Source organism: Orussus abietinus, unplaced genomic scaffold (assembly GCF_000612105.2).
Source record: "Orussus abietinus isolate OABI.00-Male unplaced genomic scaffold, Oabi_2.0 scaffold27, whole genome shotgun sequence".
Lineage (NCBI taxonomy): Eukaryota > Metazoa > Arthropoda > Insecta > Hymenoptera > Orussidae > Orussus > Orussus abietinus.
Window position 1 is genome coordinate 850,769 of NW_019394254.1, and position 26,271 is coordinate 877,039.

General features: G+C 48.9%; 1 protein-coding gene across 3 annotated transcripts in view; it reads left to right on the forward strand.

The window, feature by feature from the left end:
* The window catches only part of LOC105694856 (POU domain, class 2, transcription factor 3), a 99,189-nt gene extending 74,187 nt beyond the window's left edge, over positions 1 to 25,002 (forward strand). The window contains exons 3-9 of one of the 3 annotated variants that reach the window (XM_012415938.2): positions 2,255 to 2,311; positions 18,829 to 18,965; positions 20,200 to 20,535; positions 22,444 to 22,506; positions 22,908 to 23,227; positions 23,530 to 23,826; positions 24,176 to 25,002. In XM_012415938.2, the coding sequence (XP_012271361.1) occupies positions 2,255 to 2,311; positions 18,829 to 18,965; positions 20,200 to 20,535; positions 22,444 to 22,506; positions 22,908 to 23,227; positions 23,530 to 23,826; positions 24,176 to 24,425 (1,460 nt within the window). In that variant the 3' untranslated portion in view covers positions 24,426 to 25,002. Of the gene's footprint in view, positions 1 to 2,254; positions 2,312 to 18,828; positions 18,966 to 20,199; positions 20,536 to 22,443; positions 22,507 to 22,907; positions 23,228 to 23,529; positions 23,827 to 24,125 lie in introns of all 3 variants that reach the window. The other 2 variants (XM_012415939.2, XM_012415940.1) reach the window with 2 other exon arrangements.
* The last annotated feature ends 1,269 nt before the right edge of the window (positions 25,003 to 26,271 follow it).

Below are 26,271 nucleotides of genomic sequence, written 5' to 3' on the forward strand. Positions count from 1 at the left end.
CATCAGACGAGCTCCGATCCGTGAATCGACTTTGCGTCCTTTATTCGTTTCCGTCGACTTTTCGTCATTTCTTTCTCCGGGCCATCGTATCGTCAATTATCGGCGGTAACGGGGACTATTAGTAATAATTCCCCCGTTTAGGGAACATTTTTTATCTTAATTCGATCGGACGCCCGACGGAGCCACTAATGAAATTCAATTACCCGGGAACGGCGAAACACCCTCTGGATAATAATCCCGCATTTAAACATCCGTCGCGAGGGCCAATTGCAGCCCTTATGCACTTTCCACCGATCCATTAAATCGCCTGCATTTCTCGACCTACCCCACCGGAGTTCCGTTTATCGGTATAAATTTTTTAGATTATTCACGGGAGGACATCCAGCTCTGAAAATAAAGCGACTGCCTGACAGTTCGCTCCAAATAAAATAAAATGACCCCAAATCAAAATGATCTATTAAGACACCCTGAACATGAAATTCAACCATTAAATAAAACCCGAAATTTTATTACTCAATATTCTGTCAAGTATATCCCAGTTAAAATAAAAAATACATTAACATTAATTTGTTGATATTCAAGTCCTGCCGTGAATTTCATCCTTTACACATTTTGTTATTTAATGAAATACACGATTTTTTTCTCTCTCCCTGGGTACCATTATTTGCCATTTGATATCTCGATGTCCTTTACCCAAAATTTCGATCGATCAGCTGATCGGCATTTTAATTATTTCCTGATAAATCCAACCATTAACATTAATTTCTTAATATTCAAATCCTGCCGTGAATTTCATCCTTTACACATTTTGTTATTTAATGAAATACACGATTTTTTTCTCTCTCTAGTTACCATTATTTGCCATTTGGCATCTCGATGTCCTGTACCCAAAATTTCGATCGATCAGCTGATCGGCATTTTAATTATTTCCTGATAAGTCCAACCCTTCAGAGATTCATTCGTCGCAATTATTCCAAAAAATATGTAAAAATTGCAGACCACCCACGACACGTAACCCCAGGACGCCGTCTGCAGCGTCGCCGGTATTTGCAGGGTGTCCCATAAGAACCCGTATTGAAACGTCCTCCCCCAGGGCGGCGGCGAGGGGGAGGGTGGGATTATCTGAATTCAGTCGTTTCGGGGTGAGTAGTGACCCCCCAGGGGGTAGTAGGTGGCCGCCTTCGGGGTGGGTCAGCTGCCCCCGCCGACACCCCCGAATGCCCCGTGACGTATGGTGGTCATCTTCTGTCCGAATTACCACCATCCACCTTCTAAGCCCCTCTCTGCTCCAAATAGATAATTTGAATATCCGGTGAAAAAAAAATCCACCCGAAAGGGAATTACTTCCCCTTACATTCTACATCCATTTTACACCATATTAAATGAGATTCATTATCAATAATTTATTATTACCGTGCGTTGACATCGTGTTAGTCCATGGCCTAGGTCAATATCGATGAGATTGACCGCGGTCAGGTCTCTAAAAAATTCCGACGTGGCTTCGAGGGTTGAAAACCCCCTTAAGGTTCGCCCTTTCTGGGCGAATATAAGAGGCGAATCTGGGCGAAGGGGGGAATATAAACAGCGTTTCGCCCTTAAAGAAAAATTATTTCCGAGGTTTATGACCACCTTAAAGATTCTCATTCTTGTTGGAAAAGGTACTTTTCGTACCTTTTTAGTGAGATTCAGATTTTAGATTTGGGAAGGGAGGAATTTTGGAGACACGTTTTAGGCCTTGCTCCTGCCTTAAGGATTCTTTCTTCGCGGGCGGAGATTGAGAAAAAGGTTCTCGCTTTTTTCAGGGGCAGATTTCCTCGATTTTGACTCTTTTCATGCTGAACGAGTAAAAGGGAGTTGGACTCGTTTTTCTCGTCTGGTTAACTTTCCTCCGGTTAACTTAACGCCTCGGTAAGCTGCCACCGGACCAATCGCGGAAAGGATTGGTTTTTGCGGCGGAACGAACAAACATTGACCGATTATGATATACAGGCCCCCCCGCCTCCGCCCCCCGTGGTACCGGAACGACCCCCTGCTTTGTTTCCACGGCCGTTTGCTCGGCACTGGGACCGTTAAGGCCGTTTTATCACCTTCGCCGCGATCACCTGGAGACGCGGTCGCCCCGGTACGGATGGGCGGATAAAAATTCAACTACGCACCTTTAATACATTTTATACATTTTATATACCTTTCAATCTTAATAGTGTCTGAACTTTATGAATTATGAATTTTACATTTGTCGAAATTTCTGTTACAGCGAGCGACGCCCTGGGTCGGGTCGACAAGGAGCCAGCATCCCCAGAGTCCATGCAAGGTGAGCACTTAGAATTCAATTAGCAAGACTTTTTTTTTTCCTTTTAACGGAAATGTCCTTGGGAACATTTTTTGCCGAGGTTTGATAAGAGGCTTTGACAAGAAATTCGGATAGGAGGTTGTGACCGGAAATTTCGACAAGCTGTTTTGACTAGAAAATGTGGCAGAAAATTGTGCCAAGAAAATTCTGACGAGTATCAAAACATTAAGTCACTCCCTTAACCCTTTCAGCGCTATGTGCGCATAAGTGCGTCCGACGTTTGGTCCAATATTGCTTGCACGGTCCCATGAAATTCGCCCATACGCCCAAAGGGCTTAGCGCCGAGAGAGCTAAGAATGGTGACCGGAAATTTCGACAAGCTGTTTTGACTATAAAATGTGGCAAAAAATTGTGCCAAGAAAATTCTAACGAGTATCAAAACACTAAGTCACTCCCTTAACCCTTTCAGCGCTATGTGCGCATAAGTGAGTCCGACGTTTGGTCCAATATTGCTTGCCCGGCCCTATGAAATTCGCCCATACGCCCAAAGGGCTTAGCGCCGAGAGAGCTAAGAACGGTGACCGGAAATTTCGACAAGCTGTTTTGACTATAAAATGTGACAAAAAATTGTGCCAAGAAAATTCTGACGAGTATCGAAACACTAAGTCACTCCTTTAACCCTTTCAGCGCTATGTGCGCATAAGTGTGTCCGACGTTTGGTCCAATATTGCTTGCACGCCCCTATGAAATTCGCCCATATGTAGAAAAGGCTTAGCACCGAGAGAGCTAAGAATGGAGATCAGCTGATAGAGTCATCGGTCCGGCCTGGGATCGGGAGGATCCGAGAGATCTCCCAGGGGTGGGGGGTGGGCCCAATGACACAAAAATCGAGAGAAACCCTCGTAGTCGGGGTCCGTCCTGAAATCCCTTTGCGGCCCTCCCCTAATAAAACCGTGGGTCTGCGGTTTCCAAGGACGCGGCCGGTCTCCTCTCCTCGGTTTCCTCGGCGCACGTTTCGTGCGGCTTTATCGCCGGCCTTAATTCCCTTTCCACGTAAAGGATGTCATAAAGCCAATTACACTCGTGGCAGTCGCTCCACGCCCCGGCTCCGCGGAGGTTTGTCATTTGTTCCTGCTGGGCCTTGTCTCGCGGCCACCTCGGGGCCCGGGAAACGAAATGGGGCCCAGGAATTTTTCGACGGATCGTAAATGCGCCAAGTCACCCCGGGAGAGTACCACCGTGGGCAATGCTCTCGCCGATAATTCGCTACAATTTGCAAGACCAAGGGGCGGCCTCGTCTCGGGGCCTCTTCTAGAGGGGCCCGATCCGCTCTCCCTTAAAACCGCTGGCCAGGCCCAATAAGAAGGAGAGGAGAAATACTGGGACTCCGAAAACTGCCCGTGAGAATGGATGCCAGATTTTTGGGACCACTGGGGACCGACTGGCCCCCTATCCCGAGGTCTCGGGCCCCGATTTTGGGCCTTTGACAGTATCCAGGGAATTTAATCCGAATTAATACGGGATGAGAACTTGAGAACCGAGAAGGGAGGACGGAAAGAGGGCCCGGTACTGGAGCTAGCTTTTGGGCCTTATCAGGAATTTAGACAGTCAATATTCATTCATATTCATATATGATTCATATCTGGAAAATATTCAAGGAATAGTGATAACTATTGGGAGTATCGAAATCCGAGGCTCGTAAGGCCCCGGGCCCCACTCGGCATCCACCTAGGGAACTCGAGTGGCGTTACCAACCTGTGGTTTACTTTATAGCATTTAAGCCAGTTGTTTGTCTTATTGCTATTAGCCTTGGTCAATTAGTAATTTGATTTTAATGCGGTTTCCGTGAAACCGGGGCCCACTACCGGTGCTGGGCCCTAAGGCCCCGCGGCCGACTTAGGGCCCGCTCGGAGGGCGGCGTGTCATTAGGAGTCATTAATACAGCGGACCTCTGTAATTTGACACACGTCCGATCGCCTAGCGCCATCCGTTCGAGTTTCCCCCACCCTGCCCACTTTGCTGCTCACCTTCTCGCTTTTTACCCCCACTACTCCAGGCGTAACGAGCAAGGGCTTCTTGCGGGAAGGAACTGTATCGGCCGTCGTTTCGACGACTCCCAGTGGCTGTCAATTTCCGAGGTAGACCCGAACCTCGAGAAATGTCGAAACTTCATTTTTGCACTTCACTTTTCCACCCCCTCAGGGGTTGTCGATTTTTTAAACGGGCGCAAACTCCTAGAAATTCCGGAGGCTCACTTTTGCACTTCGCTTCTTTCACCTCCTCGGTGGATGTCAATTATCCAACCTATCGATAGTTGCGAGCTTTAATTTTTGCACTTCGCTTTTCCACCTCGGGGCTCGTCAATTTCGTGGAAATGCCTCGCAGCAATTTCAGACCACTTTAAGGAAAGACCGAGCGATATATCGCGGGACACGTAGGCGAACATGTAAATCCCTAGACCCGGCATTTTTTAAATTTATATGTAACCGGTGATTGCAATGGAAATACCCTTTATTAAGTTAATGATCTTGCTCCGCAGCGGGAAATAATTGTCCGCCGCACGACAGGGCTGGGATCGTAATTGCGATCATACGGATCCCGAGGACGTGGAAACTGGGCGCCATTTTGTCGAGCCGAAAGTACCCTGGAAGTGAAGGAAAGAAAAATAGAAAACAAACGCCCGGGAGGAAAAATCCTGGAAATCGTGGAAATCGGATAGGGAAGTCGATCGACCCGCTCGTCGCGCAAACGACGAGCCTTAAGCGTCGAAGTTGCCCACCGTGAATACTTTTCCGACTTTGTCATTCAAATATGGCCACCCATGAATGCCCGGAACGCCGTTCGGACTTTCAATAGCCGTCCAAATCTCGCCGCGTAAACCTGCATTCGATAGATCGAAGCGTTCCGGAGAATCCTTGGATTTCGATCGGCGACCATAGTCAGACCGCCCGACTCCAAGGGAATTTTTCCAGGAATTTCCAAGGCTCTCCAAGAATTTCCGCGGTACTGAAGGAAATACTCGTCATACGTGTGTTTCTTTAATTTTTTTTTTCGACAATGGGGCTTGATTTTTCCGTCGAGATGTCGGAAACGAGGTTTAAGCTACCGAGCGAAGCGCAACTTTCCCCTCCAAGGGAATTTTTCCAGGAATTTCCAAAGCTTTCCAAGAATTTCCGCGGTACTGAAGGAAATACTCGTCATACGTGTGTTTCTTTAATTTTTTTTTTCGATAATGGGGCTTGATTTTTCCGTCGAGATGTCGGAAACGAGGTTTAAGCTACCGAGCGAAGCGCAACTTTTCCCTCCAAGGGAATTTTTCCAGGAATTTCCAAAGCTTTCCAGGAATTTCCGCGGTACTGAAGGAAATACTCGTCATACGTGTGTTTCTTTAATTTTTTTTTCGACAATGGGGCTTGATTTTTCCGTCGAGATGTCGGAAACGAGGTTTAAGCTACCGAGCGAAGCGCAACTTTCCCCTCCAAGGGAATTTTTCCAGGAATTTCCAAAGCTTTCCAGGAATTTCCGCGGTACTGAAGGAAATACTTGTCATACGTGTTTCTTTAATTTTTTTTTGACAATAGTGCTTGATTTTTCCCTCGAGATGTCGAAAACGAGGTTTAAGCTGCCGAGCGAAGCGCAACTTTCCCCTCCAAGGGAATTTTTCCAGGAATTTCCAAGGCTTTCCAGGAATTTCCAAGGCTTTCCAGGAATTTCCGCGGTACTGAAGGAAATACTCGTCATACGTGTGTTTCTGTAATTTTTTTTTTCGACAATAGTGCTTGATTTTTATCTCGAGATGTCGGAAACGAGGTTTAAGGTACCGAGTGAAGCGCGACTTTCCCCTGGAGCGCGCAACTTTCCCCTGGAGCCGCGACGCCGTTGGTCGACTTAGGGGTCGAATATCTCGGAAACGGCGGGTCCTCGAAAATCCCAGCGAGAGAAGGTTTCGCTCCAATTTCCACGGGTAACTTAACGGCGGCAGTTTTGTTCGGTTTATCGGCTTTTTTAAAGACGCTGTGCGTGCCTCCTCAGCGTTCCGCATTTGTTTACCCGCGAATGGCGGCGATTACGGAAGGCTGGTCGTTGGCGGCTCGCAGTCGAACATCCGGCGTGGCAATTCCCGGCAATTCCTGGTCGGTTCCTCCGCACCGCCAAAAAGTGCAGGGCAGGTTCGCACGCACAGAGAGCGTCCGTAAACCTGCGGTGAGGCCGCTAATAGCGTAAGAGGAAATGAAAACGAGTGGCTCCTTCCTGGAACGGAGGGACCAAAGAACGGATCCAGGGGAAACGAACAAAAATGGCCGCCGAGACGTCTCAGTCCCGGGAGCGTAAAAGACCCATCGCCCTCGTAAAAATCAGAAGGAAAAAACCGCCGGCAATTTTCATTAACGATTTAACAAGAGAAATGTGAAAAACATCCGAAAAGAGGAACGCGATTTGCATGGAGTCCGCAAAACCCAAAGGGCGCGGGATCGAATCCTGCGTCCGCCACCTTTTTTTTTTTTCATTTTTTTTTTTACTTTCTCGTAGGATCAATTCTCTCGCTTTTTATAAAACGCATCCTTTCCCGAAGCCTTCTGGCTCGACAAAGTCGATCGATCTCGTTAAGCCGAGAAAAGGACGGCGACGAGAGCGTGAGAAGACCCGGGACCGTAATGGCCGACGCGATTATCGGGTGGGTGTCGGCGCCATTGCTCTCGTCTTCGAGACTAGCAATTAGCAATTTAACCAATAACTCTGCAATTGGTGATTCCGTTAAGAGTCGTCACGCTCCCACAGAAGGAGCGAGTGGCACTTTGCGCGGTCTCGCCATCTCGCTCGGCGTCCGGCGGCCATCTTGGATCTCCTTCGACCCCCGCCGTAAATAGACAGTCTGTGATGGGAAATTGACAAAGAGACGCGATAAAGAAATCAATGTAACCGGTAATTCCGTCGTTAAGGTGAAACAATTTCTCGTCGCTAGGACGATGGGCCCCATAAGGCCCCGTAAGGCTCTAAAAAGCTCCGCAAGACCCCTTGCGAGTCTTATGGAGTCTCGCGGGGGTGTCACGATATTCCACGGTAGAAAATTTACTAGAAACGCCATCAAGGATTAAATGTGACCCGTGCCCCCGTCGCTGGAGGCGAAAGGTACTCGCTCGGAAGACGGGCCCCCATAAGGCCCCGTAGGACCCCTTAAGGCCCCCCGCAACGGCGACGCTCGCGGGGGTGTCCATCGACGGAACCGATCGACTACCAATGGCGAGCCCACGCGGCGATTAAACATTAATTAAATAATCAATATTTATTAAGCTTATTACCGAGCACGCGAGCGGCGGATTGATTCGATTGTGAGGCCCGCTCGGGCCCTCGTATATCGCTTAATAGGCGCCATATTGTCCGTAACGACGCAATAAATATGGACGCGGCCGAATGAAGACGATAAATTGTCGAGCCGCCCCCGCTGTCGGCGCGGCGTCTCTTAGCCATTTTTTCCCAGTTTTTATTCCCCTCCCCCCTTAAGGCCCCGCGCATACACGACTCCATACATCCACCATATTGTCTCTACATCCTCAAGATTTTTCCAGGGATCGACCTGCTCGCTCTCAGGGTAATTGCCATTATTTAACGCGGCATTTCCTCCCGCGTGTACTTGATGTCCCGACTCTACAGGGCGATTCTAAAATCGGGAATTCGAAACTAATGTTCCCCCTCTGTAGGAACAATTTTTTAAAATTCATGAAGGCTTAGAATTGTATATTTCTTTTATTAGAAAATATAATTTTGTATCGGATCGCGACCGATTTTGAGGTTAAGCGGCGTTTACCCCCCGCGAGGTATCTCGAAATCTCCCACCTGTCAGCCGGGGGTGTTTGGAGAACCTTTAAGGGGGGCTGGTTCCACTAATTTCCGGAGGGGGTCCACTTCCGGCCTGCATTGGGATAAGATCGCTCGTCATAATCAATTAGTAGCCCGTTATCTGCGGTCACACGACCCTCCCCTTATCATCGGGCCCCCCCTAGGGATGTACCCCCAAGCCCCTCGGTTTTTTCTCTCAGTCACGCGAGGGCGTTCCAGGGGGGAGGTCCTGCAACGGGCTGGAACGATTCTACTCCTCCACCCTTTCTCTCCTGATTTTTATTTCGAGAGCTGAGGAACATCTTGAAGGACGAAAAATGTTATGAGGTATATTTTATTATTTCAATAATTGATATTTCAGGATGAGTATTATTTCGTTTCTTTTCGCGGCCTTCGGTGACAAGGACAGGGAAATAACTGACCGGGATCGGTGCCCCTGGGGCCCAAGACGAGACGACCTGCCCCAGGGCGAGCGCATTGCGAGGTACGTCCCTGACCGAGAGAGACGGACTTATGTGGACCAAGTGCTACGGAGAGAGAGGCCAAATCTCTGGCGAGAGGGCCTATGTAATTGTTATTTCGCGAGAACTCTTGTCCCTCGTCTAGACACCGATAATCGGTGCAAAAGGAGCACCAGGGGTACTTTTAACGTCGTTACGGACCTCGTCTGTCCCCGAGGAGGACCGACGGGATTCCGGGAGAAGAGGACCACGTTCCCGAAGACCGAGTTAACGAACAATTACTCTTCGACTTCGTCAAAGAGCACCCCCCTATTGGCCGGGAGGCACCGAGCCTTTGAGGAAATAATTATTTCTCGCAAATGTCGTTACCTCGATTAAGAACCACGGCGACAAAAGTGCCCCCCCCAGTTATGTACAATAATGTTATTTATATTTATCTTCGCTATTTATATTAATATAAATTATATCGATTCATTATTTCTGTTCGTCGGACCACGTTGACTTCCTCTCTCCATTATTTTTTATTTAACTGCTCAATTAGTGATATTTTTATCTCAGGCGTTTCATGAGGATTTCAATGAGCTTCATCCAGGTTAGGAGAAATATACAGACACTTGATATTTATTTATTCTTGATTTTTTATCTTTGGCTTTTTGGCAATGACAAATGGTGGCAAATTATCGGTGGGCTGTTGTTATCCAACTTTTAATAACAATTCTTGAGAGCGACTCGCTGTTCCAAGATGGCGGCCGCTCGAGAGCGATTCCCACGTAGCCTCGTATACGGCTCTCTAAAACTGTCCTCGACACCCTCGAAGCAACCCCTAACGACTTTCCGGTACCTTTAACCGGAGACAAAGAGGGAACTAACCGGAAGAGGGAGGCACGCACCTGTAAACTTTTATCCGGCGATTATAGCACCCCCGCAAGGAGTCACCCCCTCTGCGCATTCCAGGGGCGGTGTATAATAAAAAAGAGGGTGCATCTGCGGCCGCCTGATAAGCCAGAGGGTATTTCACACTCGGTCAAGCCCTCCCCTTGCCAACAATGTGCCATGTCATTATTTATCCCCCACCCCATGGACCGTCCCCCTTGGAATCGTCCAAGACTAGAATTTCCGATTTTCCTGAAAATCATTTCCACGTTTCAACCCCTGACAAAAAAAATAAATGGAACCACCGAATTAATTTAAATGTTTACCGGGGAATTTTAGAATTATTTTAGGCTGACCGGTTATTTAGAATCAGCGGTGAGGAAGGCTGGGACCGATAAGCGACCCCTGACTTTTTCATTCTTGTCGGGGAGGTGAACAAGGGGGTGGTCGCCGTCCCGTGAAAACGCCGTGGGGGTGGTGACACGAGTAAAAGACCAGCCAACCCTCTCGACGATTTGGGGTGAAACGGGAACCCTAAATGACATTTAAACTTTTTCCATCCCCCTGAGGTGCAGTTGCAATTCTCACCCCCTGATAATAAGAAAATCAAGGAGAAAGAGACATACCATAAATCTTCCATTTACATGAAAAATAGAAATACAGACCTTACATCAGTTTAAGGGGGAACATTCGTAAAAATGAAGATTATCGTTCGCGTTAAATTCCGTGAATTTTTATTCTTTATTTTTTATAAATCTTAATTTAGCATTTGTTGATATATCGTCTTGTGATTTAAGGGGGTGTGAGGTGTCCCTTTAAATCCAGGGCAGGTCCAGCTGAGAGCGATTTCTCGTCCAAGGGCAAGAGTTTGGGTTCTTCGGGGGGTGGCGAAACGATTTTCGAAATCCGCTCAACACGTGCCGCGAGAGCCAATCTCGGCCTGATAAGTTAAGGAGTCGCGTACGCCGCGATCGGCACACCGTGAAAATAGAATGTAAAGTGCTCGCAGCGCCCCCACGGCGGGTCGGGGAACCAGCCAGGGGGTGGCTGGGCTTCACTTGAGGGTTGACGCGTATGACGTGCCGGCCACGTGACCGGACTGTCAACTTGACAATCACCGCCGCCAAATACGCAGGGCGAATCCTAAATACGAGGATATTCAAATAAATCCCATATTCGGCCATGCCGTGTGCGCGGTAACTCCCTCCGAGGTGAAACCTGAATAAATAATCGGACTGCCCCTTGCGGGCAAACTGAATAAAAAAAGAGAATAACCTAGCAATAACCTAAAGATATTAAACTTGACAGAGAAAAAAAAAAGGACAGGGGGGATAACCTAGAAACATTAGACAATAAGAATGACGATAAGAATATTAAAGGCGATACTTGAAATTTAATATGGCGATATGAATTGAGTACCGTAATATTATTTGACCCGAAATTTCGGGCGCCTTTTTCTTTGCGGGATTTTTTTTTAATTTTTTTTTTTCGGACGCTTGACCGGAGCAGTCGATCGGCATGGAAAAGAGAGAAGAGGAAGAGGTGAGACTGCGGTCAGCACGCAGGGCTGCCATACATCACTGCCAGCCGAGCAGGGGTGCCAATTCCGAATAGACCCGAGTGCCACGGAGCTTCCCTTCCGGAAGCTGCCCTCTTTTATATGCATAGGTTCATTTCCTTATCGGAAATTTACGATGCTTTCGCCTCCCTCTGGCGCCTCCTCTTCGCGATTTACCGGACTCTTCTCGGCCGATCGGCCGCCATCTTGTTTCCGCGCGCCGCCGATTGCAGCTCCCAATTCTTCGAACATTTCCCTCGGTAGCTCATCCCTTTATCGAGATACAGAGTTTATTTGAGTCCGCGGTTGTTTCCCACGCGACACGTCGTTATTCTTGTGATTTTTATGTGGGATTTGTATAAAAAGAAACGCGCAAGGTGTCCGAAGCAGCGCGTGCCAATATGGCGGCGCCTTCCTCCTGTTGTCATAGCGGTAGTCGTCGATGATCGAGAATCGAACGGGACAGCCTAACTGTATTTCCGCTCCCTTCGATCCCACATCTGCCCTTATTGGCCTGGACCGGCTGCCTCTCTACAAGTGGCGGGCGTCGATAATTAACGGGCACGCGACCTCTAAGGTCGCCATCTTGGATCCTCTTCGAGTCGCTCCTAAAATCCCTCTTACCTTTATTTCCACGTTTAAACACTCACCCAGCCTAAATTAAACCATTCCAAATCGTGACATCTTACCTAAGTTTAAGGATTTAGTGAATTATTTGATAAGTCGGATTAATTTGTACATAAAATCGGACGAATTTGCGGTTTACTCGCGGCGTTTACCGCTGGATGTCGGAGCCGACCCGAGGCACGCGTCTGCACATATGGCCAGGTATATCGAGGCATTCGTGAGAGGAGACCCACGGGCCCACGTGTGTACCCGAGAAGGCGATTAAAAAAGAGTGGCCACGTGCCTCCGGCAGCACGCGACCAACCTAACGGTTTCCAGTCCACCCCTTTCGCGCCCTCCCGGGGGCGCCGGGACGCCGAAGAAACACTGTTATTCCATTGGTCGGCACCCTCTGTCGCCACCCCTAGTTAGGGGAAGGGCCCCAAAGTGGATTCTCCTCGGCAGGCAGTTTTGGGTCCGTTTTCGGGCCGGAACCTCGAACCAGATTTTTCCCTTGATTCTTAATCATCACGTTATCGATACCTCCACCGTGGATAAAAATTCCACAACAAACCCCCGCAAAAATTGAATCCACCGGTGGAAGAAGGATTAACACTATTTTTACATCTTATTCCTTAGTCTTGCTAGAATTATCCACAGAATAATTTAGAAATACATTTAAAGATTAAGAATCACCATATCTTGGATATTATACTATTATACCTAAGTTAAGCTTTTTAGTTTTTTTTTTTTTTTTATCAAATTATGGTTCTTTCGGAATATTTGAAATTCCCCTCTTCTTTACCTTTATTTGCAATGTCGTGATATTTCAATTTATTTAGTCGAGTTATTTGGAATTTGATTTTATTTTATGGGTGCCTAGGGATATTTTGGGGTGTGAAATCGTATCGCGATACAAATGTCGGGAACCTTCCTGGATCGAAATCCCAGATCGCGGCTTTTCATGGGGATTCTTATGCACGGTAGGCAGAACAGGGTTTCGTTTCCCCATTGAAGTCTGGGCATAATCGAGTGATGTAAGGCCCTAATAAAATCGTAAGTCGGTTGACAGGGCGATCCGACCTCGAAGCCTCCCCCGTAACGAAGGGTGGCTCGCCATTGTTACGTTGCGCAAGGAATACGCACCATGGGGAATAATGCCGAAGAAAACTCCGGCAGAGGCAGATGCTGTTCAGGATATATTCTGCCGGGATGCTGAGCAGGATCCCGGGCCCTCTCTAATGCGATCTCCTCGTCCTTTCGGAGGTCCTTCCGAGGAAGGGACCCCAGAAAGGGCGAGAAAGTGCATCGGGATGCGTCCAAGAGACGTCCTCAAAAGACGCGATAAGAGGGAACTTCGGGTAAAAGACTCCCGAAAGAGCTCCCGAAGGATGCCGGGAAGTGAAAAATAAATTCGGAATGGGATTTCGAAGGCAGCCGAGGTCTCCAGGAATTTCAGAGCGGATTATAAACGGCCGCCATGTTGGATCTTCAGAAGAGAGGATTTCTCTCTTAACTCTTTCGCGTGCTTTACAAGCGAGACAGAGATATCGGAGACGAGTAAAAAACCATAAAATTGTTGAAGAATGCACAGTGGAGAGGAATAAATCGTAATAATGTTTTTTTAGTCCACTTTTCTTATTCGGGAGTTTCTCGCTCCGACTCGGCGGCCATATTGGATCGGCGGAAAGAATTAATGTTCGGGGCTCTCTTTCGCCTTTTTTGCCGCAGGTGAGGCGATAGGATGATGAGGTACTCTGAGGTTTGCTTTGTTTCGATTTTTCGGCGGCTTTTGGGGAGCCAGGGAGACGGACTTCGGGCTGAAATCGGGAAACGAGGGATGCGGCCGCGAAATCGGCCCCTGGAAAAGTAATGATCCCGCTTTGTTGGTGGCGAGGAAATTCGGGCCTTCGTGACTCGCCGACTTTCCCTCCTACGAATATATATTTTAGGCAGATCCGGGATAGAAGTGAGAAGGGAAACACGCCCATTTCGTATAACGCCCTGCCCGCGGCATCCTTTAACGAAAACACACCGACTGGCCCCTTCCGAACGGGCCTTACCTGATTCTGGGCCTTTGTCGGACCTGCCCAGATTTCGGACTTATTGCCCCAGCCGTGACAATGGGCCGATCAAAGTCATCTGTCGAATGACTTCCTGAAGTCCCGGAAAAAATCCCCCGATTCCTCCTACCGCGCCGATTAAAAGTGGCCTAACCTAAAAATTCGATGAAAATTATCCCTGGTGATCTCAACGAAGGGTATAAAGGACACGTAAGAAATATCCGCCGACCCGGAAGTCGGTAATAAATTTCCTTAGAATTTTTAAGTTGGGGTACTTTTAAGGGGCTGGAATTAAATTTGAAGTAAAATGTTCATGTCCATGTAGGAAAAATGAACAGTCGCTATCACTACTCATAGACACCCTTCAGCCCCAATAAACCACGAAGACCGGGACCATCTCTCTTCAGGTCCCACTGTTCACCTTCCATCACCTGATCGGACCACTTCTGGTTCGTCACCTCCTGACCCAGAACCATCGCCGCCACCTCCGGTGTCCTTGTCGTTTCCTCGTGTCCCCGCACCCTCCGTTCCCCTTGGTGACATCTCTTCGGCATCCTGGGACAAATGCGCTCCTGCAGCTGCCCGTCCACGCGAAATGGACGGACGCGTCCATGAATGGTCTTGCGTGGGTGATGGATAGACGGTTACCGAACGCTAAATGGCTTTCGAAGTGTCTCCTTATTGCACGGGACCTCCCATTATCCCGATCGTACGTAGATTTTCCGGAGTGTCAAGGGACCCCGAAGAGATCGCGAGATCCGGGACCATCGTCGATGGGTCCCGAGATTCCTTTTTTCATATTCTCCCTATTAATGGATTTCCCTTTCCGTCCCTCCCCCAACTCCAAAGATTTATTTCCCATTATGCCCTCTGGAAGAATAACCGCGGTTGGGATTTTCGGACATAACCATAACAGAGAATTTTTCCTCCCGAAATATCAGATGCAAGAATAAAAGAAATGAAATACGAAACGAGACTAAATCCATATGAAATTCCAGAATTTCCTGGCGACCCATGCGAGGATTTCTTACATATTCACTGTATTTACTGTACTTATTATTTATTGGCAGGTTGCATTCATAGATATGCATGTATTTTTTTGCATTGAGTATACACGAGGGTGAAATAACATCAAATGTGTGCGCAACTCCTGAGGAATTATTCCTTTCTGTGTTTCGCGGAATACAAGATGGCGGCGCAGAGGCCGAAAGGAGTCTCCGTCCCGGCGGGTTGGAAACGCGTCAGAAAAGTGCACGTGGAGGGCGAAGGTGCTTTTCACTTCTTCGACTCTTTCCAAAGAGTCTTTCGGAGTTTGTGTCGGGGTCGGGCCCCGCCACGAAGAGTCCAACACACGCAAGAAGCGTAACAGGCGTCGCCACCGAAACGCGTCCTCCTTCCCTTCCAGATTGCGGGACGACGCCGAAGTCCGTTGGCGTTTCCTGGTCCTCGGTGGCAACGGATCGGCGCGTCTCTTTTTTTTCCCCGTCACCTACCGCCAGGAGAGGAAAAAAAAACCGCCATTAACGGACGCCGCCCGAGCGCCCTGGCGGAGGAAAAAAGCCCCCGGAGAGGGAGAGAGGTTAGGAAGAGCTTCTACGGGGAAGAGGAAGAGGTGGAAGAGCATGGGAGAGCGCGATAAAATTAATAAAATAGGCTTCCAACATCCCTGGAAGGGGATGGAAAAAAGAAAGGGCTCGCAAGAGGTGGAACCAAGATGGCGGCGTAACGGCCGTGGACTTTTACCGGTATCTATTTTTACGCCTCGTACAGGGACACACGGAGTTTCTAGGGAAAGGGCGGAGAAACGTGAGAGTGTGCAGGAATTAAGGAAATCTGCCAGGGAGTTCCCAGGGAGGGAAAGAAACGCGGAAGGGGTAAGCAAACGCGCAACCAAGATGGCGGCGTCGGAACGGAGTTTCACCGACGTGTTTACCGTTTTTTATGCGTTATCCAGGGATACGGAGAGAGGGAGGAAGAGTTTGTACGGAAAAAGGGCGCAGAGAGTGTGCAGGAATGAATGAAATCTATCGCGGAGTTCCCAGGAAGAGAAAGAAATACGAGGTTGCTGGAAGGGGTGAGCACGTGCGGAAGAAAGATGGCGGCGACGCCGTCTTCCCCGACACCTGGGAGCGCGAAATAACGTTTCTTCGGTTAAAAGGGTAGAAACGTGAGAACTCGTGCCCCGAAATGTGCGTAATCGTCCCAAAAATTCATCCTGGAAGGTAAAAAACGCCAGGGGACGGCCGGGCAAACATGGCGGCGCAGGAAGAACGACGGTTGGGACTTAACCTTAAATGGGGAAGGTTCGCGGATTTCGCGGCTCAGGAAAGGGTGGAGCCGCGTGAGAACGCGCTCGTAAAAACGCGCGGAATCGGCCCAAAAATTGGCTGGTTAACAAAAAACTGGGGAAAAGGGGGATGCAAAGGAGAGAAAATGGCGCCTTGTCTTTCGTGGTGAACGCGCACCTGGAGGGCCCAACGAGGTTTCCGATGTCTCGGGACTCACACACGGATATGGATTTCTTCCCAAAAAGGGTGGAACCAGATGTGTCTCCCCGAAATCGAGGGAAATCACCCCAAAAATCCTTCCCCCTCCCCTGGATCGGGCCCGACGTGGGGCCCGATCTTCTCACGGCGAGTGGAGGACAAAAAGGTGAAAAAATCGGAAGGGGACATCGAGCGAGGGATGCAAATTTTTCGAGAAAGGTGGAAACCCTCGCTTACCTGCCCGCTTTTTTGGGCCCTATAAGGGCGAGGAGGGGGGACTGCCAACCGAAATTTCATAGGAAGTCCTGGAAGCTACCAGGGGATGGGCCCTACCTGCTCTTCTTGGATTTTTTTACGATTTTGGGGGAATCTGGCCCAGGTACACTCGCGGGCCCAGGGGAGCGTGGGGCCCATTGGACCCTCGGACTTTTTTCACAATTTTTCTATGCTCGCCAGAGTGATCTCTACCTGTCAGGGGCTTTATGGGATGTACGGAAGCGCATCCCCCTCGATCGGGCCCGGGGCCTTACGGGGCCTTTTCGGGCCCGAAATCCGCGGGATGAGAAAATCCGCCGAGCCGATGCTAAGCAATTTTTTCTTCCTCCTCCACCTTTTTCTCTCGAAAATTCGGCTTTTTTCTCCCGGAAGGTCGGCGACCTCCGAGTAGAGGTTAGGATGGGCCTCACCTTTCCCACAAGTCCCAATATTCTATCTTCTACCCCACTTATTTAAACATATATATTTTTCTCTCCCTACTTCAATGGCCATCATTCATTTTATATATGCATCGGGAAGTTGGAACGCGATTGTTTAGTATTAATTTTCATGTCGCCGATATTGCGGGGATTCTGGGCTGGGAATATTTTCTTTCAAAGGGAAACCCGGTTAACCCTTTACCAGGGTGGACGCGTGCACGCCATTTTTACGGCACCGGTTACGCCTCGTAAAGCCCGCAAAAGGGATTACGTCCTCGGTGTGTCGAAATAATTATAATTAAAAACCGTTACTCTGCCCGCAAGCGCCGGTTTTGCCGATCAATGGGGATTCGGTTCCGCGCCATTACAGGTAAAACGCGGCGCGCGTTATGCTTTCCGAAAAGAAGGCGCGAGAAAGAGAGGGCAGTATACTCCGAAGCGCGCGAAAGAAAAGGACGCAGATACCCACTGCGAACTAGACCAAGAGAGAAGCAGAAAAACGGTGGAAAACCTCGTTAGCAGCGTTGAGAGGAAGAAACGAAAAAACGGAAGATAATCAGAGATGATCTAAATCTAAAGGCCGAAACATTCAGATCCTGAAAAAAAAAATCAGCCCGCAATATGGAATAATCCAGAAATATATATAGAATAAATTGAATAGGAAATTAAAACAATGGGTAATCAGAGGGAGAAACCTTTTTTGTTTAATAGCATTTTATGAGGGAAGAAAGAGAAGGTTCACGGGAGAGAATGAGAGATAGAGACGAACGCATTCCGCGCGAGGAAAAAGAGAAAACGGCGCAGGGAGCGGGGAAGAGAGAGGAAAGCATAGGGGCGGGGAGGGGTGCGAGGGAGACCGTCATAAGATCCGATGATGGATGCCGAAGGGTTGCCTCGCCGCAGGGGTGGGGAGCCGGCCCGCCGTGAAAGGGTTCCAGAGCGCCGACCAATCAGAGCGCGGGACGCCCGCGCCTCGGCCAATCGCGCGCCGCCTGCCGGGCCGCCGGGTGGGGGTAGCTCACCCTTAGCGCTACCGGAATAACGCGGCAGCGCGTTGCGTCACTCCGACATTCGCTCCGTGTCCGTCGGGAGAGGAGCACGGGAGAGGGAGAGCCTGCCGGAATATTATAATTACCTGCTCGTTACCAAATACTTATAACTTGGAAAACAAATCTCATTTAAATATTCACGGCTCATTTGAATACCGCGTAACTAAATACCCATGAAATTCGGTAAACCGCTGTAAAATATTCTCTAAATTACCGGACGATTCAATTCCTACCGATAATTCGTGAAAGTGCGTTGTCGACTGGCGGTTTTCAATTCTCTTGGGGAAATTTATTCCTTTCAGGAGTTTTCTTTTTTTTTCCATTTAAAAAAGAAATTCACTTTTTGGGGGGAGCTGTGCGCGAATGGGGGTGGAGGTGGATCGCCGGTCGATGATCGACGGGTAGGACGATTTCCGCGAGTGATAAGGGCCTGTTTATCGCTTCGACGGCCTGGATCTCGGGGGCGGCTTCCATGTGACGAAGGAGAGCGACCTAAAGATGGTCTTCCTCGAAAATCCGAGGATGATCTTCACGGACATGCGCCTACATGCTACCAGCACGCCCACGACCATTCCTACGCGGTACCAGCGTCGCCGGAAGTACAGGCCGCAGAATAACAACGACTGTACGATTTACATATAAATTGTGCCCTGATATTTCGACGGTTCCCCAAAAAAAAGAGAAAAAAAAATCGGGATGTCAATGGCGAAGAAATCAGTGCGGAATTACTCCGGATGAACGAAAATAAGAAAATCACATCATTCACTAGGAAACTCATAATTAATCCCGAATTGCGAATACATCGCCGATCGTCGATTTTAATCGACGAATTCTGATAAAATCTCTTGTCTTCCTCCGAATTCAAATTTCGTATTTTTATATCATTGATACCTGTTTTTTATTTTCCAGATGCCGACCTCCATGGAGACGTCGACGGTCCCGAGCTCAGCGGGGACGAACGGAGCATCGCCAGCGACATGCAGGATGCCAACGAGGCGAACCTGGACCACGACTCCATGGACTCGGACAGGGAGGCGCTCAACCTGGTTGGTAGAAGATAAAAGAGATATCAAAATACGAAACTCAAGGGAACGAAAAAAAAGAAAAAAGACCCCAAAAAATTCCACAAAGAATTATATTACATTATTTCGTGTACCCTAGACGTTGATTTTCATTTTTTTTGTCACGTGGAGATTTCTTCCCGAAATCGGCAAAAGAGGCCGACGGGATTCCCAGGCAAGGGGGGCGTAAAATCAAGAAAAGGTCTCGAAGGTCAGAAATAGGGGAAGATCTCGATCGGGGCATTTTCGGGGGCGGAGGGGGGGGTTCGATTGTCATTCGGTGAAAAAGTGGCCCTTCCTCAAAGGGACATCTGTTGGCCGAGACGTCCCCGGTTTCGGGAGGGAGTTCCTCCTGGAGGTTCCTTGGAGGTGCCCCTCCACCCTCGCCCTCTTGAGGGGGAGGCGGAGGGTAAAAAGTGGACGAGCTCGATATTTGGCAAATAAATATAAGGAGGGACGCGGACGCCGGGGCGGTAAAACACAAAGGACGGGGACCGAAGTGACCAGTGTCCTGGGGGTGGGGGGTAAACATCCCCTTTGTCGGATAATATTGCAGCCCTTGACTTTACGTTTCCTCGCGTTTCCTTCCTGGAAATCCGTCTTCGGGATGGAGATCCTATTTATTCTGCGAAATTGCTGCCGGTCAGTTTGGGGGGAGGAATTTTCTCTTTTTTTCTTTTTTATGGATTTTCTTGGGGGAAGAGGGGTACCTACGATCGAACGTCGAAGGGGTGGGTATCGTTGAGATGTCTGATCGTCGGGGGATAATTTTATTTTCTATTTTCTGGATCCTCTTAAAAAATGAAGGGTTGAATTTAAGCGGGTCGGGAATTTTGGTCCAATGCTCGATAGCGTGAAAATTCTTTTTCCTTGGGTTACGATTAATTCCTAAAAATGTCTTAATATTCGGAGAAAATTCCATGTAAATTTCTGGTAATTCTTGAAAACGAATGGAAATTTTTTCTAATATCGGGAGATGGTAGGCTAGAGGGGGTCCCTGAGGATTCTGAATGACAGGCGGGAAACGCGTTCAACAGGAAAATTCTTTTTCCTTGGGTTAGAAATAATTCCTAAAAATGTCTTAATATTCGGAGAAAATTCCATGTAAATTTCTGGTAATTCTTGAAAACGAATGGAAATTTTTTCTAATATCGGGAGATGGTAGGCTAGAGGGGGTCCCTGAGGATTCTGAATGACAGGCGGGAAACGCGTTCAACAGGTCACGGACGTTTCGCAGCGCAACAGCAGCAGCGGGACCAGCGGAAGCGCGTCGTCGCCAGGGTCCGGGACGAGCAGTCAGCTGACCGGGAGCCACCCTGGGAACACCGGGACCTCCCAAGCCGCCCTGGCTGCCCAGCTCGTCGGCCAGCAGCTACTTATGCACGGCTCCCTCGGGACCCTCAGCCCTCAGGAGATCCAGGCCCTCGCCTCGACGCTGCAGCAGCAACAGCAGTCCCTGCAGCAGCAACTCCAGCAGTTCGCCATGTTCCAGCAGGCCAACCCCGCTGCAGCAGGGCAGCTTCCCGCGCAGGCGCAGTTCTTCCTGCAGAACCAGGTGGGTGGGCTCGAATTCAAGGAAGGAAACATAAAAAATGTGGAATTAGAAAATCCTCTCATCTCCCCAGAAATTAAAATCAAGAGGGATTCAACAATCGTTTATAACATTAATTCGTGAATTGGACGAGATTAAAAAAAAAATAACGCGAGGAAGGGAAAAAGAAATCGATTGAAATTATTTTATGGGATTTATTAACGCTAGTTGAGATTAATCAGGATTTAATGGGAGAACATTGGTCTGGGGGTTTGTTAGGGCGAGAAATAAAATTCAACCAGCCTTGTCTTTTTTTTTTATTTCTTTTTTTGGGAGGGGCTTTGGTTTTGTCCGCGTAAGAACGCGCCACCCCCGAGGACTCGATTGAGGGTCCTGGTGAAAGGGTGGAGTTGAATGAGAGGAAGGGAAAGAGGGAAAGGAAAAAAAATGTGTTTCTGCCGATTTTCGGGGGATTTGGGAAGTCTCATCTCCCCTGTTTCGGAGGCTGCGACACGACGCGAGGCGCAACAGAACAACTTTATGCCCAGGATTAAGGGCCCGGTTTCGGGGGCTGGGGCCTCCTCGCGACGGGGCTGAAAGAAAATCCAGGAGGGAAAATGCATCCCTCCGGCACCTTGCCTGTTGTGGGCGCCATTGTTGCGTCACACGTGGCCGAGGGTTAAGATGGGATCCGAAAGCGTGGCAACCCCTCTTGTCTGTTTCGTTGTTTCCTCCCGACCCTCGTAAGAACGTGCGCCCTCTCGCCGGAAGATTCAACCCCTTTTCGAGGGAGGACCCGACCTGCCCCAACCCCTTCGCACGCGACCGCACGCGTCGGGGAGGTAACCCCCCTTTAAGGAGTATTTCCAATATTCATAATTATTAATTTCCACACATGCCTAAATAGCTTAAAAAAGTGACGATTAAGCAATCACCTTAAGGTGGCTCCGAAGTGCATATCTCATTTTTTCAATTTTTCGGTTCTACCGCCCCCCAATATTTTCCCCGAGAATTTTATGATATATGATTCCAGAGAATTTTATACGGGATCTAATAACTGAATGTGAGTGTTAATACTGGATTTGTTAAAATTAAAATGGGGATCGAGATTGAAAAGTCATATCTCAGAATGTCAAAGGGATTAAATAAGGGGGTGTGATTTTTTTTTTCTCGTGGTTATTTATAATATGTCGGATAGGGTGATCTCTAGTGGATATTAATTGCATATCGATACATGTCGCGTTGATCCAGGTCAGGGATTGAGAAGTCAGCCTTCACCCTTAACCCTTTCCAGGCCCTCGGGATGCAAAGCGAATGCCTCTTTAATTCGGGTTTCATTCCTTCGGGGGTTGAAGAGAGGTTAACCGGGACAGAAGTCACCCCTTTCGGCGGCTCTCCTGGAATTTTATTTACGGGGGTCGTACCTGTGCACCCCTCGCGCGTGCCTCCCCCCCTGGATTTTATCTCCATAAATAAGCATATAAGCGGCCGCTTCTCAGAGACACGTGCCCTGAAGAGCCCTTTTTTTTTCGCCGAAGGGTGCCGAGCAACCCTTTCTCGGACTTTCCGCCCAAGGAGAGGGCGCAGATAATCGATTTAAAGTGGCACCCCTTTCCCTATTCATACTTGACATGCACGCGACTCCATTCATCGGGGTTGCTGTTCCTGTCGTGTCTTTCAAACCGACTCGACATCCTGACAGGTCTGCGGGGTGATTTCTTAAGTGGGAATTAAAAAATCATCCCCTCGACCCAATCGCTCGCTGACTTAGTTCAGGCAAGAGGAAGGAATCATATATCGCGGGAAATAACATTTTCTATGGTATTAGGAAAAATTGTTTTTTTTTAGTACAGACGGTAAAATTTACATTAGGGGAGAAATTTAAATGTAGATTTATTAAAAACATTAAGAAAATCAACGATTGTCTTGCAGGGGCTGTTGCAGAGCGGTGGCTACCCCCAGAGACCGAGTCATCCGCGCTCCCAGTCCATGCAGGTACGGTCTTATCACTCGGGTGTTAAAATATAAGGGATGCGTCGAAATATGATATCCGGTATGGTCGGAAGATTTAGAGAATGACCAATCCGTGTATACTTCGAAAGGAAAACCAATTCGAAATGAAGGGTGGACGAAAATTCGGGAATTTAGAATTGAGGCTACCCCCAGAGACCGAGTCATCCGCGCTCCCAGTCCATGCAGGTACGGTCTTATCATTCGGGTGTTAAAATATAAGGGATGCGTCGAAATATCATATCCGGTATGGTCGGAAGATTTAGAGAATGAACAATCCGTGTATACTTCGAAAGGAAAACCAATTCGAAATGAAGGGTGGACGAAAATTCGGGAATTTAGAATTGAGAAGTTTTCGAGGTATTTAGGAGGGCCATTATCCGCAGGTGCAGCAGGCGGTCGCCCAGGCAGCCCAGCAGTTGCAAGCCCTCCAAAAGCAGCAAGCTCTTCAGGGTGGAGGAGGCCTCGTGGGGAGGACCTTGTCGCAGCAGAGATCACCTCCACCCCCCGGCACCCCACCCGCGGTGAAACCACCCCCCGCGAGGCTGGAACCTTCGCCCGAGGAGACGACCGACCTCGAAGAGCTCGAACAGTTCGCGAAAACCTTCAAGCAACGCAGAATCAAGCTCGGCTTCACCCAGGGCGACGTTGGCCTCGCCATGGGGAAGCTTTATGGAAACGACTTTTCCCAGACTACCATATCGAGGTGTGAAAAATTAAACGATAATCCTCCCCGAGTGACACTTTGCGTGAAGTTGAATTTCCACCGCGAAGCTTCTTCGGCAACTGTAAATTCGATCCTAAGGTCACTTTTCGATTTTTAATATTAAATCGGGATTAAGAGTCGCTGAAGAAGCGTCAAGTGCTGCAGAAGAGACCGCGGGACTTTTCTGGTTTTTTATTTTTTTTTTCTTTTTTTTTGGTCTTGTCATAAAAATGTCAAAAAGCGAAGTTTGGGATTTTTCTTCGGGTTTTATTTACCTAATTTTGTGGTTTTTTTACCCTCAGGTTCGAGGCCCTTAACCTCTCCTTCAAGAACATGTGCAAGCTGAAGCCGCTGCTGCAGAAGTGGCTGGAGGATGCGGATAATTCCCTAAATAACCCTAACTCTCTGTCGAACCCTTTGACCACGCCGGAAGCGATCGGCAGGAGGCGGAAGAAGAGGACGTCGATAGAGACCAGCGTCAGGGTGGCGTTGGAAAAGTCCTTCGTCCAGAATCCGAAGCCCACCTCGGAGGAGATCACCATCCTCGCGGATAGCCTCGCGATGGAGAAGGAGGTCGTCAGAGTCTGGTTCTGCAACAGGTATGCCCTGACCTACACTAACGATAAATATATCCCTAAAATTAATAACTTCATCAAACAATTAATCACGAAACCGGATCGATTGTCCTAGAACTAGGAGACGATTAAGGAGTAATTCTAAAAAAAAAATACTCTTCAACTATCGCATTAATTAATTAGACGCATTAAAGTCGATTTTCAAGAAATGCTCTTCGGCTTCATTTAATGCGAATTTTCAAATTTCCCGCTAATTACCTACAAATTTTATTTTCGATTCCTCATTGGACAGAAGAGTAAAACTTTCCTAATCGTTGTCATAGAAATAGAAGATATTTAAGGGGCGGTTCTAACGAGTGCTCTTCAACTTCAGACGACAGAAGGAGAAGCGAATCAACCCGCCCACGGCAGCAATGGGGAGTCCGACAATGGCATCTCCGGCACCCTCGGTCTTCGCCTCGTTGGCCAGCTCCATGTCAGGAAGTCCCCTGGCCCTGACGACGCACTCTTCAGGGATGCATTCCCATTCGCACCCGACCCCCCTGGGCTCCCCTCTGCCCCTGGCCCTGGTGGCCTCAGCGGGGGGCAATTACCACCCCCTCAGCGGGAAGTCCAACGAGTGACACCAGCCCGCGACCCAGCAGGGTGACGCTCTCTACCATCATCAACACCACCAACGTCATCACCATCAGCGACGACTGTGCAATCTATCCGAGTACTACCACTGAGCCAACCGAGTCTTCCGGGTCGCGGGTCCAGGGCGAGGAGAGATCGGGCTTAGCCATGTAGCAGGGCCTCCACCGGAGGATCCATTCCCGAAGACCATCCAGGACTCTTCGGCGCCATGAAGTCCCGAGATTTGTCGGTCCATCTACGTAGAACTTAAACCCAGGGATGGATTTCTCGACGGGGGTGGGAAGCAGGTGAAGGAGACCCGGACGATCCCTGGTACCTGGTGACGTGGACCCAGCATCTTCAGAGTTTGGTATGACGCCAAACGCTGAGGGTCTGTCCACGTTGTCCGTAGAATTTAAATCGAGGCTGGGATGAATTACTCGACCGGGACCACGGGGGTGGAAACCAGGTGAAGACGACCCGGACGATCCCTGGTACCTGGTGACGTGGACCCAGCATCTTCAGAGTTTGGTATGACGCCAAACGCTGAGGGTCTGTCCATGTTGTCCGTAGAATTTAAATCGAGGCTGGGATGGATTACTCGACCGGGACCACGGGGGTGGAAACCAGGTGAAGACGACCCGGACGATCCCTGGTACCTGGTGACGTGGACCCAGCATCTTCAGAGTTTGGTATGACGCCAAACGCTGAGGGTCTGTCCATGTTGTCCGTAGAATTTAAATCGAGGCTGGGATGGATTTCTCGACCGGGACCACGGGGGTGGAAACCAGGTGAGGAAGACCCGGACGATCCCTGGTACCTGGTGACGTGGACCCAGCGTCTTCAGAGTTTGGTATGACGCCAAACGCTGAGGGTCTGTCCATGTTGTCCGTAGAACTTAAATCGAGGCTGGGATGGATTCCTCGACCGGGACCACGGGGGTGGAAACCAGGTGAAGAAGACCCGGACGATCCCTGGTACCTGGTGACGTGGACCCAGCATCTTGAGAGTTTGGTATGACGCCAAACCCTGGAGGCTCCAGGCGGACTGTGAAGGCTGATGAGATGACGAAGAGACGAGAAAAGGTCCCTGGTTGGAGAACCTCCGAGCTTAGAAAAGACTGATGGTCCCTTCCTCCGTCTTCTTGGCAGCCTTGAGGGGAAATCAGGGAGGGCAACCAAACCCGGGGGGGTTCGAATTCGCTGATACCAAAAAGAAGAGATTCTCTTCGCGGAGAGGAGTCCATCCAACCACCGGTAGGAGAAATGAATCGCCTCGAGGAGTCCTTTCAGTCCCTGAGGAAGGCCTTCCTGAACCATGTCCTCCTCAGGATCGGTGAATTTTAAATTTGCGCGGGATTTTCAAATCATTCTCCCGGGGATTTGGCGAACTTTGCGAATCAATCTCCTGCTGGCTCACAGTCCGGCCCTGAGAACAGTAAGTATATCACTGTAAATAGGTAGTTAAAGGTTGTTAGGTATTATTACGGTTATTATTAACTAATTGATGGTCGAATCGAGATAGAGAATCCCAAAGATCCGCCTCTCGTAGGAAGCTACCCAGAACCTCTCGAATTAGGGCAGGAAACCTCCCAGGCGTCAGGGAACTCCTCTTCGTCGACGGAATATTTCTTAAGGAACTTAAGACGGGATTTTCGAAAATAATTGTTACGCGAATTAATGAGCCGAGTTAACGAAGGATACTTGATCGTTGTTACAAGGATCGTCGGTTACTCGCGGGTCGAGGAGCGAGCGACCCACCCTGTACTGCCGCGCCGAGCACCAAAGGAAAGTCAATTTTCTGTCTGAATTGTACGTTTTAGAGAATCATGCTTCTAACAAATGTTGTTCCTTC